The 18,080-nt window shown below is 42.6% G+C and overlaps 1 protein-coding gene across 2 annotated transcripts in view; it reads right to left on the reverse strand.

Moving 5' to 3' along the window:
- Nucleotides 1-18,080, reverse strand: part of myripb (myosin VIIA and Rab interacting protein b) — a 398,586-nt gene that overhangs the window by 354,749 nt on the left and 25,757 nt on the right. For both annotated transcript variants that reach the window (XM_043719526.2, XM_043719523.2), the window contains exon 2: nt 11,922-12,078. In XM_043719526.2, the coding sequence (XP_043575461.2) occupies nt 11,922-12,031 (110 nt within the window). In that variant the 5' untranslated portion in view covers nt 12,032-12,078. The remainder of the gene's footprint in view (nt 1-11,921; nt 12,079-18,080) is intronic.

Consider the following 18,080-nt stretch of genomic DNA (forward strand, 5'->3'; position numbering starts at 1 on the left):
ATGGTCCATCTTACACCTTCAGATGAAGTAGAAGATGACCCAGGTGTCTGCAATGACGCGGGTTCTGGGAATGGGCCATACCTGCATGACGTACAACAGAGTGTACCTCACAGCTGATGACCAGGTTTTTCCAGCAATGGAGAGGGAGTGGTGGTCCCATCTGCCCAGTGTCTGCCTCACCTTGGCGATGCGCTCCTCCCAAGTTTTTGTACATGTTCCCAACCCCTCCAAACCATAGTCCCAGCACCTTCAGGTAATGTGGTGAAGGGGATAAAGGATTGGGCTGCCCCATTCACAAAGAGCATGGCCTTGCTCTAGCCTCAACTTACCTTGGCTCCCATTTTGGAGAGCAGGTCCCATATTAAGCATGCGATATCCTGTCACAGGCCTTCTCCTGGTCCAGGCTGATGAGGTATTGTCCACCCCCCTATCCTGCACGTAGGCAGTTGAATCCTCAGTTAAAGGCACTTTGCCTCAAGATACCGATTTGGTAAAAGGATTTCATGGTTGTTGGGGGAAAATGAATTGTGATTCCTCAACTATCCCAGTGACTGATAGAGAAAATGAACCACGATTCACTAAACAAATTAAATGGCTATTACAATTACAGTTCTAATCACCAGATGCTAGACTTTGTGGGGAGGTGATGGTGTTGTGGTAATTTCACTGCCCTGATCATCCTGAGGCCTAGGCTGATGAGTTGGGGGAAAGCAGGGTCAAATCCCATCATATTAAATTCAATTTGTAAAAATCTGCAATTGACTGCTAATCTCAATAACAGTGTCCACAAACACACCCATCGTCTGTTTTAAGGTTCACCGACTCCCTTTAGAAAAGGAAGACTATATCCTTACCCAGTCTGATCTCTGTGGGACTCCAGACCCTAGAGTGATGTGAAACCATCTGCATTGCCCCTCAGTTCAAGGGTAATTGGAGATATCCACATTTCATAAAGGAATACAGAAAATCAGAATCTGTTACTTCTTATACATTGAGAACCATATTATTAATTTTCAGAGTCCAAAATCTATACTTAAAAACATATTGTAATAAACACTAAGAACAATCTAATCTTAAAATAATCTCTTAAAAAGTTATCCATTGTACTTTAGGATTGCAGCCTCTGAGTCTCTCTCATATAAGCTGAACAAGTTTTGTGGAATTTAATCACGAGTTGTATTCAAATGCAGCGTGGAGTTCGAATTTATTAATTCTGGCTTTGCAACGTTTTCACTTCAGGGAAGCTGTATAACGTGTGGTTGAATTAATAATATTTACTTTACGAAGTCTCACAAAGTGGAAATAGCATTTGTCCCACAGCCTTGAGTAATTAAATCCTGTACCATGAACTTACAGCAACATGCAGTGGGGTCACTAGACAGAGCCATACTCCAGAATATGGTGAGGCCTGCTCTGCATAGGAGGATCTCCAGATGTCATCTCTGTTGCCAAACATTCCCCAATACATACCATATATACTTGTGTAAAAGTCTAATTTTTTAGACTTTTTTTTAAAAAAGGTTAAATTTATGGAGTCAACTATTAAACAGATACCACAGAGTCTACTATTACACAGGGTCTGAAATCCATGCTACAGTCCAAGATATCTTATCATTAGCACAGCCCAATTGATCTCAGAATAGAGAAAAAACACAACGAATCACAGGAAGCTGAGCTGCACAGAGGGAGGTTGTCACCTGACTCTGACCTGAAATCAGCAACTTTAGCACCAAATTAGTGTGAATTGTACACCAAACACATAGTAACATGGGAAAAAAAACTTCATTTCCTCATCTTATCATTTACTTACAGGATAATACCTTGACTCTCAAATGTTGATCTGTTATCGGTGAAGAACTAGGGTCGACCTTTATAATGAGATATGGAAAATTTCAGATCTTTTGGGGGTTGACTTTTCTACGAGATCAACTTCTACTCATTATATACGGCAGTTCTCTCATCGGCTCTGGTTCTTATCAAGTTGGGCAATTAACAGTTTGCCAGCACAGGAGGCTCAGTGGTTAGCACCGCTGCCTCACAACGCCAGGGATCTGGGTGACTGTCTGCATGCAGGTTGCACATTCTCTCAGTGTCTGTGTGCATTTCCTCCCACAGTCTAAAGATGTACAGGTTAGGAGGATTGGCCATGGGAAACACAGGGTCAAGAGGATCATGTAGGGACTGGGTCTGAGTGGATTGCTCTCCAGTGAGCTGGTACAGACTTAGTGGACTGAATGGCCTGCTTCCACATTATAGGGATTCTATGATTTAATCATTAGTGCTAGCACACAAGACAAGCTTCCACATCCATGGATCCAGGTGAAAAAATTGTAAATTGTTGTAACAGTATTAAATGTGAAAGAAAAGTAATACATGAGGCTCTGTTATTAAGTGAAACCAAAAAGGATGTGGACCCAAAAAAATTGTAAATGATAAAACTTTAAATGAGTAAACTTAAAGTAACTATTCCACTGGTGCCTCATGGGTGGTCTATGAAGTAAACTATCACATCCCTGAAGAAGCTGTGACAATGCTGCTCCTTTAACAAGGTCACATTGTCCTTGGCTTTTCTTTTCCCCCAATGAGGTCGTAAAACACATGGGTTCCAAAAGGTCTGGGCTTGGAAGGGTTTTAGGGTCAGCTCGAATACAGCTAACGGATACTGCCTCAGGCAAAATGCTTTCAAGTTTAAAAAACACACTTGTACATTGGGAGTGGCCAGTTCTCCCAGCTCAGCTCTTCTCCAGTTTCCTGATGAAAGGCTTACACCCGAAACGTTGACTTTCCTGCTCCTCGGATGCTGCCTGACCTGCTGTGTTTTTCCAGCCCCACACACACTACTTTTCTCTGGTTTGGTTTGGTTTTAGCAGTAGAGTCGAAAGGTCTGCTGGACTGCAAAAAAGCAGGTCCATGTTGATCCTCCTCTCTCTCTGGCTTCTCCCCTGTCAGACTCTGGGTTTGATTTTACCTTTTGTGCCAAGAGGTGTTTATGGGGATTGTTGCCAGCATTGGGAACAGCATCATTAAGCTGGGATAATCTGGTGGGTTTTCGGATAGGTCAGGCTATTCGGTACGCTGTTCTCTTTTGTTTGCGTTACATTCACTAATCTTGCAAATAAATTCTGCTTCATTTAAAACTAAGTGGTTTGACCAGCTGCATCTCTCCTGGAATATCCGCATTAAAAAACCTTGCAAAGTTAGTGTCTGGGCCACTTTCTTGAAATGTTTTGAGGGGGTCTGGCCTGGTCCATAACAAAACTAACCAACTGGAAATCAAATGAAAGAGCTTTAAACGAGTCATCAAGAAGCAGTGAAGGTGATTCCAGCTGGCTGGGTACTTGTTTCAGCCCAGTTTTAATGGCCCTGAACAAAGTTACCAAAACAAGTGTTTTCACGTGAAGGCCCAGTTTTTCATAGATGACAACAGGTGCAGGAGTAGGCCATTCTGCCCTTCGAGCCAGTACCACCATTCATTATGATCATGGCTGATCATGGCTGATCATCCTCAATCAGTATCCTGTTCCTGCCTTATCCCCATAACCCTTGAATCCACTATCCCTAAGAGCTCTATCCAACTCTTTCTTGAAAGTATCCAGAGATTTGGCCTCCACAGCCCTCTGGGGCAGAGCATTCCATACACCCACCACTCTCTGGGTGAAGAAGTTTCTCCTCAACTCTGTTCTAAGTGGCCTACCCTTTATTTTTAAACTGTGTCCTCTGGTTCGGGACTCACCCATCAGCGGAAACATGTTTCCTGCCTCCTAAGTCTCCAATCCTTTATTAATCTTCAACGTTTCAATCAGATCCCCTCCCAGCCTTCTAAACTCAAGCGTGTACAAGCCCAGTCGATCCAATCTTTCAGTGTAAGATAGTCCCACCATTCTGGGAATTGACCTCGTGAACCTACGCTGCACTCCCTCAATAGCCAGAATGTCTTTCCTCAAATTTGGAGACCAGAACTGCACATAGTACTCCAGGTGCGGTCTCACCAGGGCCCTGTACAGCTGCAGAAGGACCTCTTTGCTTCTATGCTCAATTCCTCTTGTTATGAAGGCCAGCATGCTATTAGCTTTCTTCACTGCCTGCTGTACCTGCATGCTTGCTTTCATTGACTAATATACAAGAACACCTAGATCTCGTTGTACTGCTCCTTTAAGTAGTAATCTGCCTTCCTGTTCTTGCCACCAAAGTGATGCTTGGGTGGTGTTTCTGAATTCAGGCTTTAGTCATACACTGCTCCTGACACATGCCCAAAGACATTGAGCAATGACTGAAGAACTACACACAAAGTTATAATCCTGCCTCTGGGGCAATCAAACCACATTCAAGCTCTCTGCTTATAAAGTATTGGTCTCTCATTCAACATCATGTCATGGATGCTCTGCCTTGGCTCACTGTCAGGCTGACGCTTCACTCCGAGCAACGTCTGAGGAGTCTGAGTTATTGGTGGTTTGCCCTTTGCCTTCCCCATTCAGGAGCAGGTCCAATGTCTACCTCCGCCGCAAAGAGACTTGAACCCCATTACTGGCCTTCATCTGAACTACATGCAAACCAGCACACCAAGTGAACTCATTGGAAAGGGAACAGACTGACCTTGATGCATGGGAGGAACTGCCATGAAAGCTGTACCATTTGGTGGCACAACATGATGAACCATAACCAGGGTGGCACAATGACTCGCACTGTTGCCTGACAGCACCAGGGGCCCAGGTTTGATTCCACCCTCAGTCAACAGTCTGCGTGGAGTAAGCACATTCTCCCAGTGCTGTGTGGGTCTCCTCCCACAGTCCGAGGACATGCAGGTTAATGGATTGCCCATGTTAAATTGTCCTATAGTGCACAGGGATCTGTGGGCTAGGTGGAAATGCAGGATTACTGGGATAGGGTGGAGGGACTGGATCAGGCTGGGATGCTCTTTGTAGGGTTGGTGTGGACTCGATGGTGCACATGGCCTGCTCCCACACTACAGGGATGAGAGACAGAGGAACAAAGAGACATGGAACACATGTACCAACAGGTTCAAGAACAGCTTCTTCCCCACTGGTATTAAACTGCTGAATGCACCTCCCAAATTTCATGTTGATCTCACTCTTTGTGCATCTTGTCTGCTGCCTGTATTCCTGGCTCTGTTCTATTATTCCTATGATCTTTGTACTGCACAGAAAACAAAACTTTTCACTGTACCTAGGTACATGTGACAATAATAAATCAAATCAAACAGCCTGAAAATTCACTGGTGATACAACAGTATTATCTAACGGTGGAGGTCATAAACAAATGGACCGTATTGGCTTTATTCAGCCATTGCAGACAGACAGTGTCTCCGGCAGACAAGAAGAACTGTTGTGTCATAAACACAGGCAAATGATGAAATATGACCAGTGAATGTAACTTGTCTTTGTTTTAGTCTCTAGCTGCTCAGCAGTCAGCTCTGATCATGTTAACAGTAATCAATGTGGCAATCTAGGCTGGTGGATCCTGATAATAGCTTAAAAATGTGTTGCTGGAAAAGCGCAGCAGGTCAGGCAGCATCAAAAGAGCAGGAGAATCGACGTTTCGGGCATAAGCCCTTCTTCAGGGATCCTGATAATAACCAGTTATTATTCTTGGGACAGGGACGGCTGAAGAAAATATAATCATTTTTTCCCAATCTACCACCACAAGTACCATAGACCTCACCTCCCAGCGACCATAAATGGTTGTTTGTTCGTGAAATATTGGGGGATGGGGTGAACTCCAACGTCCCACGGGCAGGAAAAAAAAAAGTGAAGCTCTCCCTCTGAATGTTTCTGCCAAGAGCAAGCTGAGTGCACAGATGGCAACCGGCCTAGTAGCAGTAGGACGTTAATTAAAGCCTTTGAGGGGCCAACATTCCCACAGCAGGAAAGAGGGAGGCAAATAGGTGCATGCTGTGTATCTGCAACACATTTCCTCACAGAAGAAGCAGGGACAGAGGGTCACTGACTCATGTTTAAAAGGAGCTGAAAGGTCTCAAACAGCACATTTGTTGGCAGTTGCCGTCATTTGGAGACAATATTTGCACAGATTAATCCCTGGGCCACTATTTATTGGATGCCATTGCCGTCATGAGGATGAATGCCTCCATCTTATGGTACGTTCTTGCTCTCAGTCACCTTCCTCAGCAGAGGTCCAACCAGCCCTCACTTCAGCCGTCCAACGGTCTCCCTCCTCAATACCCAATAGCCTCCATGCACAATGTGACTTGGCTACGAACCAAGATTTCTAATAGTTTGTTAAAACAGGGGTACAGATGGGATGCGATTTCTTGATTAGTAAGTTTACAAGCTTTTAATAGGTGATCTACTTTGTCACTGGCTCAGTGTTTATTTCCACAAGGTAAAGAGGTATTGCATGCTTATATTTTGTTATTGACATTTTAAGTGCCTGGTGATTAACATTTTTATAGCTTGTTGCAGCTGCACGGTTTATAAGAAAGTTAACCAATGGTTATTACTTTCTTTTAACAGTTCCACGTTTGCCATTGGTAGAAGACCCATTGGTTCGTACAGAGGCAATGCTGAGTGAATGGGCCGTGAAGGTACTACAGATGGACATAGAATTTATGAACGGCCATTGAAGGTGGTTGGAGGGGCATAAGAGGGTCATGAAAAGACCCTTTGAAATCATACCCAGACTATAACTCAAGATGCCCCTAAAAAGGAGCCAAGAGCCATGAGTCTATACAAAGCTAGATTCCATGTTAATTGAATGGGAACTTCGTGTTGCCTGGTCTTGCAATGAAGATGGCCAAGTTGGCAATGGAAACATCTCCTCAGAGGTGGGAAGCAGAAATGGAGGCAGGAATCTGGTGCTGTCCAGCATTTATACAAGTCCATGAAAATCCAACCCATTATCACCAATCCCATGAGTCCTAATTATACCATGGGTTCCAACCTATATGTTTATACCAGTGGGCAAGGTAAACATCTCCTTCAAAATGTAACATCTCAAGTATTTACATCACAGAATCCCTAATAGTGTGGAAACAGTCCATTTGGCCCAACAAGTCCAGAGTGACCCTCTGAAGAGTATCCCACCCAGGCCCACTTCCTCACCCTATTACTCCACATTTCCTCTGACTAATGCACCTAGCCTACACATCCCTGAACACTTTGGGCAATTTAGCATGGCCAATTTACCTAACCTGCACATGTCTAATCGACCATTTCCCTTAGGAGCCTTGGATCTGTCCCAGCTGGTACTTATGATTATCATATTACTGTAAGGGAGTCGGTTAGCTCAGCTAGTCAGGTGGCTCACTTACAATGTAGAGTGATGCCAACAGTGTGGGTTCACTTCCTGCATCAACGTAGGCCTGGTGGCCCTCAGGTTAAGCCCCATCGGCCATATCTCTGAGACAGCAGCCCTCTAGTCTGGTAAGACTATAATGATGACCATACTTTTTTATTGCTTTAAACCAATTAGAGGTTTACTCCAGCTCTAATACCCTTCGGGTCTGATAGATGCTTTGTTGTGCTCAGCCTTAATAGCTCACCATGGAAGTAAAGAACGACTGCAGTGCAGCAGTTAGTTATTTGATCCATTGTGTCTCTGCGTTACCCCTCTCCTTGAGGAATTTAGCAAACTTCCCCCGCCCCCAAAGCAAATGAGATTGTCATCTGATGCTCCAATCTATTGTTCAAAGCCAAGGTTGAATCTTCCTCCAAAGAAAGATTATTGCAGACCCTAACCATTTACTGCTCAAAACACACTTCTCCTCATGATATTGTTGGTTCTTTTGTCAATCCCCTTTAAATTAATCTCTCCTCTGGTTCTTGACCCTGCACTTGTGGGAATAGGTTCACGCTACCCAGTCTGTCCAGACATCTCATGATCTTAAACCTCCAGCCAATCTCCTTCTCAATCTCCTCTTCTCCAACAGTCACTGTCCCAGCTTCCTGCTCATCCCCGTTGATTCTGGAGTTCACAATCCTCTCACAGGCTTACACTGGGCAATTCTCATTATTACAGATCCATTTGCAGAGCACTTTAATATTCTTCTGATTATTCCCAGTATAATCCCTGCCCAGTTTCCTCAGATCTCCCACAGCTACTTTCCTTCACTTTGCAGAGTGACACCAGAAATAGCAGATATGCTGGAAAATGCAGTGAGGTGATAATGGGGGATAAGACCCTGAAGAACAAATCCGTCTGGTTCTTCCTAAAAATTCATATTTGTTTTGAAAAGGTACTTTCATGAAATCAAGAGTTTGAGGTCAGACCGACAGCTGTGATGGAATTTATTAGGAAGGATTAAAAGAACATTTTATTTGATTAATCAGGCTGCTTTTACAGTAACAGTAAATGCTAGAAATGGAGGGCACTGGTGTATTGGATTGTACATGTTCAGCGCATAAAATCATGGAAGTTGGTTAACCCCACTCTCTCCCACAGTGATGCTCCACATCCACGTCTCAGCAAGTGCAGTCTCACCTCAGAGAGAGGCATTCGTGGGTTTAAGCACCAATTCTTGCTGGGAGTTGCTCACTAAAGAAAAACTACGGCAGGTCTCAGAATATGGGTCACCCATGAAGTCAGAGATGAGGTGAAACACCATTTCTAAAACCAGTAGCAAATTTGTGAAATTTCTTACCACAGAAGGCTGTGTTGTTAACGCTGAGATAGACAGATTTTTGATCAGTAAAGGGAATCAAGGGTTATGAGGAATAGGCAGGAAAATGGAGAAGAGCATAATCAGATCAGCTATGATCTCACTGAATGGCACAGTATACTTGGTTGCCTGAATAGTCTACCATGGTCTTGTGGACACTCCACTGCAGTGTGGAGAGAAGGCCTACAGTATTGGAGGTGCCAACCTTCTTATGAGGCGTTAAAACGAAGATTGATCCGCCCTCTCAAGTAGATGCTAAGAGATCCCACGACACCATTTTGAAGAGGGTTGTGTCCTGGCTAATATTTATCCCACAATCAACATCACAGAAACAGAATACCTGGACAGCATCACACCCCTGACTGGGGAAGCTTGTTTGGCAAAACTTGGATGCTGTGTTTTCTATAAAAGGTAAAGTCACCAGAGTCTTACCAGATGATAAAGCTGCTCTCTCATTAGAGAGACACAGATGGTATTAACCCATATCTCAGGTGAGGGTGAGACAGAGAGTCCTTCACAGTAACCTTAGCCAGTGTGGGAATTGAACCCACACTGTTGGCATCACTGCGTATCGCAAACCTGCCATCCAGCCAACTGAGCTTGCATTTCCTATTTTACAACAGCGACCAGAAGCTTTTTAATAACATGCTTCATTGGGTATAAAGTCCTGGCTCGTGACAGATGAATGCAAAAATCCTCCTTTCCTGATGACTATCAAAGAAATTTGTAGGAAGCCTTATGGATATGAAAAGGTGGTTTTTCCTTGTTCCTTATTCTTTCTTACGATGTGGGCATCTCTAATGAGGTCAGTATTTTTGGTGCATCCCAAACAGATCTTCAACTGTGGGGCTTGCTCAGCCATTTCAGAGGGAAACTATGAGCCAGCCACGTTGCTGTGGGTCTGGAATCAAACTTCAGCCAGACTAGGTCAGGTCAAAGTATCTCCTTCCCTAACCATAAAAGTGAAGCAGATGGGTTTTTACAACAGTGGTAGTTTCATTGTCAGCATCACGGAGTACAGTTTTATAATCCAAGCTTATTAACTGAATTTAAAATGCAATCAGATACAGGGGTTGGGTTTGAACTCACGTCCCTAAAGCACTAACCTGACTATCTCGACTATGTGCATGGTGGCATTATCACTACTGCACCATCCCCTTCTAAAATTGCAGGATTTTTTTCAAAGGTTTTAGAAATTGGCTCTCTTTAACTGTCATGAGGTACATCATCAAACTGACCTAGTTTAAAAGGCAATAAAAGGACAGAATATAGCACTTGGAACGGGCAAAGGCAGGCAGAACTTTATCACTTCAGGAGGTCGTTATCAGGGAAGGAGCTGCTGTTGGTGATTCACTGAAGTGATGGGAATATGCAGATGGTCCTGCATCATCACATTAACCATCTGGGCTGTGACTCAAACAGCTCATGTTTTTTCTGAGGTGCTGAGTCAGGTAACAAAGGTTAACTCGACCAGCAGATGCGTTCAAAAGCGGACTCATTATCTGATGAGCAAGGATGGAACTGCAAAGATGCCCAGGGTGTTTCAGCAGTGCAGGGTTTGAGAGATTGAAAGGTTTATAAAAATGCACACCGGGCAACATCCAGTGCACAGCCTACTGAAAAGAGACTGAATCAGGTGCTCCCCACAGAAGGCAATATCTGTTAAGGGATAGATAACTCTAGTTGAATTAATTGTATTTCATCCCAATTTTCAGAAACGTCATATTATAAAGGCAGCTCACCCAACTCCAGCAACATCTGTTAAGAACGAAGCAGAGCTAGTGTCCCAAACCCAATATCTCTCTTCCAATAAGAATCATATTGGATTCAGAACCTTAAACACTTTCTCATCTTACCAATACCACCTGGACCGTGGAGCTTTTCCAGCACTTTGTTTAATTATATCAGAGCCAAAGAAACCCAAACGTATAAATAGAAAGCAGCAGTGCTACACCCAGAGGCTCACTGAAGATGTTACCTAGTATAATGACAAAACGTCTGGAAGTGAACCTTCCAGCTCAGCGAGCAAACCTACATCCAGAACCTCAACCTGAGCTACAAACCTTCTCAAAACTCGCTATATCAGAGGTCCAGCCTCTGCAGTATTTTGAGGAAGGGTCACTTGCCCCAAAGAGTTAACTCTAATTCTCTCCACAGATGCTGCCAGACCTGCTGAGCTTTTCCAGCAATTTCTATTTTTGCCTCCGCAGTATTTTTCTTTTACTAATCAAAGCAATGAGAGTGCCTTCTCATCTAGCAGAAAGCAGACTGTAAGCATGTTTCAGAGTCAGCACAACAGCAAACTAAATGACAGTTAAGATATTGTTAGACTATCTCTAGTACAATTCAGTTGGTGATATTCAAAAAAAATTACACTGAACCAAACTAGCAACAGCAAGAACTTGTTTCTGTGAAATAATGAGAAGCTCATACCAAGTGCAGTTGCATTATGAATCACAGTCAGCGTGTCTTTAAGCGATGGACTCATGACCTCATCAACCGTATCATAGTCCAGCTTCCCTCCGATCACCTGAAGCAAGTCACTACCGGAAGCTTGCTGCTCTGTTGCAATCGGATAGCTTAATATTAGCCCAGACACACTATGCCTGAGGAACATAATGTTTGTACATAGTTGGTTGTAAATATCTGTTGGATTCTTCAATACCATTACAGTGGAACCCAGTTTCTTACATTACAGGAAACAACAGAAGCATTACCTCACAGGGGTAAAACACCTCGTTGGAAGCAAACTCATACCAAAAGTTGATAAGGAATATCAAATAATTCCCCAAAGGCCAGTTGCCTATCAACAACCTCCCATTATTCACACAAACTGTCCTTCAGTACTGCCTCATTCAGATTCAGATGTTCGTGTGTCAGTATCTCTGATACTCCCCCTTCTTATATATCAGCCAGGGCCCCCTGATTGGACCAGATTAACAGCCCCAAATAGGGAAACCATATTCTATGAGTGCCAACTGGCTGACCTTGTTACAATCACTACAGAAATCACAAGTAGTGGTGCATGTGACTGCACACAAACCTTACTCAATATTATATAATTCCTACATTATAATGAATTTGCCAATGAAATATAATCTGTTCCTGAAATCCAATATGCTCAAGATTCTGAAAGTGCTTCAGTACTTGTAATATACAATTTTCGTTGCAGAAAAACCCCTTCGATAACAAATATCGACTGAGCTTATTTCCAAAATTGGGTTACGGATTTCCAACAATAAACTGAACTAAAACGCAAAGAAAAGCACTCGCGAGAGCTAACTCCTACCTCAGTCGTTCTTGTTCCTTCTTCCGGAGATCAAAATCCCGCTGGACAACCTGTAGCACATGTTCAGCTTCATCATCTGTCAATCCAGACAAGTCGAGGTTTTTTCCCATGCTTTCTACCTTGTTCCAAGATGTGCTTCAATCACCAGAAAGAATACCTAAAGCAGAAGAAAAGGGTCTGAACACATTAGGATATCCAAGTAGTTTGATCTATCCTTACACAAGGCTGGAGGAAAGTGAAGACTGCAGATGCTGGAGCTCAGTCGAAAATGTGGTGTTAGAAAAGTATAGCAGGTCAGGCAGCATCCGAGGAGCAGGAATCCTGATGAAAGACTTATGCCCAATCGTCAATTCTTCTGTGAGACAAGACTGGCACACATCAGGGGTCAGGGTCCCCTTTGTTAACAATCTGTGGTTGTTCAAAACGAAGTATTAATAATTTCTGGAAAGTTAAATCAATTTGATTTTACAACCTTCTGAGCTCATCAAAAGTTTCAGATTATGATCATTGCCCCAATTTCTTTCCAGATATTAGACATTATTGTGGTAATGCTGCTGCCAATTACACCTCTTCTGCGCATCTGTTGTTGCCCTATGAGTGTCTCTGTTTCACCATGCACTATCAACCTTTGGCCATTTAATCTCACCTGCTCTCCAGCAGACATGCCTCTCCCCTTTTGTTCCCCCCACCATCCCCCAATGTATTTTAGTTAAAACCTGTTACGTAGATTCCAGGGTTGGCCACGTGACCCTTCAGACCTCCTCCACCATTCAATAAGATCATGGCTGATCTGGTCATGGTTTTATCTCCTCTCGACTCTTGTCTGTCAAAAACGTGTCTAGTTCAGCCTCAACTTCAGTGAGCTGACCTCATCTTTCTGAGGAAAAGAATTCCACAGACCAATGAACACCTAGAAAAAGAAATTCTCCTCATCTCCATTTTAAAAGGAAGGATTCTTCTTTCAATCTGTGCCCCCAATTGTAGCCTTAAATACAAGAGGCGACTTCTGATGAAGAATTTCCAGACTAAAAACTTTAACTTTGCTTTTGTCCTACAGATGCTGCCAGACCTGCCGAGTTTCTCCAGCGCTTTCTGTTTTCATTTCAGATCTCCAGCATCCTCAGTTATTTGTTTCATGAAATGGAATGAGTCAGGGAAAACCATCTCTGAACCACTTCTCATGCGATTATATCCTTTCCCAAATAAAGGAGACCAAAAATTGTACACAGTCCTGCAGTTTTGGTCACCTTGCTAGAGGAAGGATGTTATTAAACTGGAAAGAGTACAGAGGAAATTTACTTGAGTGTTGCCAGGACTGAATGGTCTGACTTATAGGGAGAGGTTTGGACAAGCTAGGACCTTTTTCTTTAGAGCATAGGAGACTGAGGGAGGATCTTATAGAAGTGTATTAGACCATAAGAGGCATGGATAGGGTGAATGCACTCAGTCTTTTTCCCCAGGGTTGGGTGGTATGTAAATGGAATGAGCTGCCAGCAGAAGTGGTTGAGGTGGGTACATTAACGACAATTAAAAAGGCATTTGGACAAATACATGGATAGGAAACATTTAGAAGGATATGGGCCAAGTGCAGGTAAATGGGGTTAACATGGATGGACACTTTGTTCAGTGTGGACCAGTTTGGGCAGAAGGGCCTGTCTCCGTGCTGTAGGACTCTATGACTCTGTATGGTCTCAGCTGCGCAGCTGCAGTAAAACCTCCCTTCTTTAACATTGTATTCCACTCGCAATAAGTGCCAAGGTTCCATTCGCTTTGAGTCCCTTGCTATACCTGTAAAGTAACATTGTAATCCTTTGTGGTACGGGAGTCTGCAATCCCTTGCCATTTAACATATTGTGCTGCTTTTCAATTCTTCCCGTCAAAGTTTACATTTTCCCCTATTAAATTCCATCTGCTAAATGTTTGCCCACTCACTTTAGCTATCTATATCCTTTTACAGATTCTCCACCTGCTCTCAACTCTGCCTTACTTTCCTACACAACTTAGCTTCATCTGGAAACTAAACTACCATCCTTCAAGTCATTGATATGTACATATTAACACTCCAGTACTAATCCCTGTGGCACTTCACGAGTTACAAACGAAAAATGATCCATTTATCTGTACATTCTGCTTCTTGGGTAATAAGATAACCAATCCTTCATCTGCGTTAATACATTAAATCTGACAGCATGAGCGATTATTTTCTGCAGCAAAGTTTGATATGGCATCTTATCAGATTCCTTTTGGAAAATCAAGTACACCATACCTTCAAGTTCCAGTTCTGAAGAAAAAAACTCACTGACCTGAAACATTGGTCTGTGGTTTCTCTCTCCACAGACGGTGCCTGAGAAGTTCCAGTACTTTCTGTTTATTCTCAATTAGTCAGATTTGCATTGCAAGATTAAATCGCAGGATTTAATAAAATGCGTCTATTCTTTGAATTTTTACAAAGGGAAAGATATAGAAGGGGTAGTTGGAGAGAAACAATGCATTGCTCCACGGTTTAGTTCTTTCATGTTCACGACAAATAGCACTCAATAGGTTCTCCAGGATTAGAATGAAATGTAAGAGGTACTTACAACATGTATTTGCCGCCCCAATGATTTTATGGTTCCTTTTAAAAAAAAATCCTAACATTGAGTTACTTCAAAAAAAATCTCATGATGGTGCAACTTTGAAAATTGATGTTTGATAATCTTTTGAAGTGACTGTACTTCAGCTAGCAACACATGGAGCTGACAAATTTCCATTCCACAGCCCAGAAAAGGAAGGAATTGGTCAAGACTGCAAGCTCAACTTGCAGGCTTTATACAATTGGGAAGAAATGGGTTAGGGTTAGGAGTTTCTGGTTTGTGGGTGCTAGATCTTATTGTTGAGGCAGGCTATGTTCCCCTACACAGTGGCCAGCCAGGTTATCTCCGGGATTGTCCATTCCTAGCCCAACCGCAGGTGATGGGGAGGGGTTGGCAAGGTTAACTGCCTGGAGGGGGGAAGCCAGCCTTGGGCCAAGGGACCAGCACCCTGACCTGGCTTACAGACCTTCCCATGACAGTGGCCAAGGTATGTTGAAGCCCTCTACTGCAGTCACGGGCTCCTCTGAAGCTCGAAGACATCTGAATGGGCTCAGGGCTCTGACAACTCACTTTCAAATTCATTCATGGGATGTGGGCATCGCTGGCTGAGTCAGCATTTATAGAAAAAGGATGATGGCAAGCTGCCTCCCTATACCAGAGCTGTCCTTGGGGTGTCTGAAGTGACATTCAGAATTTGACAGGGAGCCCATCGCCATGTCAATCCAGGGGCAAACTCTGCAGAAATCCCAAAAAGTAACCATTTTCCACTAGGAATAGTTTTGGGACTCAAACAGATCCAATGTCTCATTCCAATCCCTAAAGCAAAAATGCAACAGCATACTGTAAAACTCCTTATTAATAATTTACAAAAAAAAAACTTTAGATGTAGAAACTATCTTATTATGAAAATGTGAGATATGACTTCAGTTTTCATCCCAATATTCAAAATGAAGAATAAGATAAAATCATTGCAATTTTCATCGCTTTCCTTTACTGGTCAGAGTATTGAGTACAGGAGTTGGGAGGTCATGTTGCAGCTGTACAAGACATTGGTAAAGCCACTGTTGGAATATTGCGTGCAATTCCGGTCTCCTTATCGGAAAGATATTGTGAAACTTGAAAGGGTTCCAAAAAGATTTACAAGGATGTTGCCAGGGTTGGAGGATTTGAGCTATGGGGAGAGGCTGAACAGGCTGGGGCTGTTTTACGTGGAGCGTCGGAGGCAGAGGGGTGACCTTATATAGGTTTACAGAATCATGAGAGGCATGGATAGGATAAATAGACAAAGTCTTTTCCCTGGGGTGGGGGAGTCCAAAACTAGAGAGCATAGGTTTAGGGGGAGAGGGGCAACATTTAAAAGGGACCTAAGGGGCAACTTTTTCATGCAGATGGTGGTGCGTGTATGGAATGAGCTGCCAGAGGAGGTGGTGGAGGCTGGTACAATTGCAATATTTAAAAGGCATCTGGATAGGTACATGAATAGGAAGGGTTGAGAGGGATATGGGCCAAGTGCTGGTAGGTGGGACTAGGTTAGGTTAGGATATAACGGAAATGTTGGATGGAAGGGTCTGTTTTCGTGCTGTACATCTCTAGGACTTGGTTCATTTCCAAATGATTGACAATGGACTGCTAATACAGATATGTGCAGGGTGGAGAAAGTTAACGTACTCCAGATTGAGCACATATCCGACCATCGAACATGACACATCACATTCTTAATATTGCTATCAAGCATCATCTTTATTTATGATTTTCCCCTAGTTTTTCTTATTAGGTATTATGTAATTTCATCTTCAGTTAAAGAATTTAAATTTTTCTCAATCAGTATTGTTAACCTGACAGCTGAACTTGCAACTTAAAGAAATAGCTATTTCAGAGTAATGTTGTGCATGCAGTCTTTAGTTGATGAACGAATCGGTTTATTGTTGGCCATCACCTTGGGAGGTTTGGCTAACCCAATATCATGAAGAATACTCCAAATGTCATAGATAGAGACTGTGCATGTTAGAGTGGAACTATGAGGATTTAGTAGTTTGAGTCATCAAAACAGAAAATTAAAATTATTTCAGTGGACATTCTTCAATCAAACAGATAAATGAGACATACAGACTTGTTACTGATTTATAGTGATGGTCTCATTAAAATAGATAGAGTTAAACATTCATCTTGGACAGTAATTCAAAACACAGTCAATTTGGCATGTACTGACTTTATTATGAGGCTATCTGGAAACTGTATCAACAAAAGCAGACTAAACTGATGGCCTCATTATGAATGCTTGACTGTGGGCCAAGAGTGGCTATGTTGGATTGCACTTATAAAACGACAGGTGGACAGACCCGGTGAAAACCTGGGTAACTGTGCCAATTTGAAAGCCATTGTTGGAAGGCTTTCACAAATTGAGCAGGGACATGACAGACTGCTGTCAATATAGTTAATGCAAATAAATATAATTGGTATGACTAAATACAGACCTAAATCATTCTGCTATTCATATAGTATTCACATTAGTGGAACTAAAGTGTACTCTAATGCAGCCCCATCATCTGTTTCTGTGAATCTGAATAACTGTATTCAATAAAATCAATGGCTAATACACATCAATTATTGCAATTAATTTCACAGCCTGTTACACCATCAAAATTATGGCTTGGGTATTAAACATTATGCCACTCAAGTGAACAAATATATTTTAGAGCTGGGTACAGTCTGCCTGATTCAGTTGGTAAGTGATATTTGTAGGTTCTGCAGACTAGAACCATCTTAAGCTATTTGGAGTTAGCTTATGTCAGTTGGGCATTGCTTGCTGGTTAAACTGCACTCCTGCTCCTGAATTTCCAACTGGGGACAATGTAAATATTCATACACTATGTAGGAAGCAGCTTTCTATCCTTGAAATATGGGAAGAATGAAAAAGATTCACATTTATAAAACACCTTGCACCACCAAAGCATTTTACAGTCAAAGAAGTACTTTTTGAAGTTAGTCACTACTGTAAATTAGGAAATTTAGCAGCCAATGTGCACAGCAAGCTCCCACAAGCTGCAATATGGTAATAACTGAGTCATGTGTTTAAGTCATGCGGATGCTGGATAAACATTGGCTAGGACACCAGGGGTAACAAGCCTACTTTTGTTTGAAGTAATAGCATATGATTTTTCAGGTCCCCTGAGAGAGCAGACAGAGCTCTTATCCACAAGACACCATCTCTGATACCACAGCTCAGTCTCGACACCTCATTGGTAGTGTCAGCCTTGTTTACTGTGCTCAAGTCTTGGATTGGAACTTAAACCCACAACCTCAGAGCCAACAGCACTACACACTGAGCCTCAGTCATATTCACCACTGACTCATGACTAATGGCCACTTGGTTGATGTGCTGAGAGAAAAGTCAACATCTGCAGTGCCAATCCCAACAGGAAAGTCAATCCATTTGGAAATGAGGTTAACAATAAGTGAGTAAGAAAATCATGCCTTCGACAAAGTGGTATAGATCTTTAAATCAATGAACTAGGGTCTGTATTCAAATCAAAGTAAGATTAGTGATCTAAATTCGTCTCTTCCAACCAATGTTTGCAAGTTCTTA

The sequence above is a fragment of the Chiloscyllium plagiosum genome, unplaced genomic scaffold (genome assembly GCF_037043375.1).
Source record: "Chiloscyllium plagiosum isolate Xiang-an unplaced genomic scaffold, Cpla_swu_hap1 HiC_scaffold_34, whole genome shotgun sequence".
NCBI lineage: Eukaryota > Metazoa > Chordata > Chondrichthyes > Orectolobiformes > Hemiscylliidae > Chiloscyllium > Chiloscyllium plagiosum.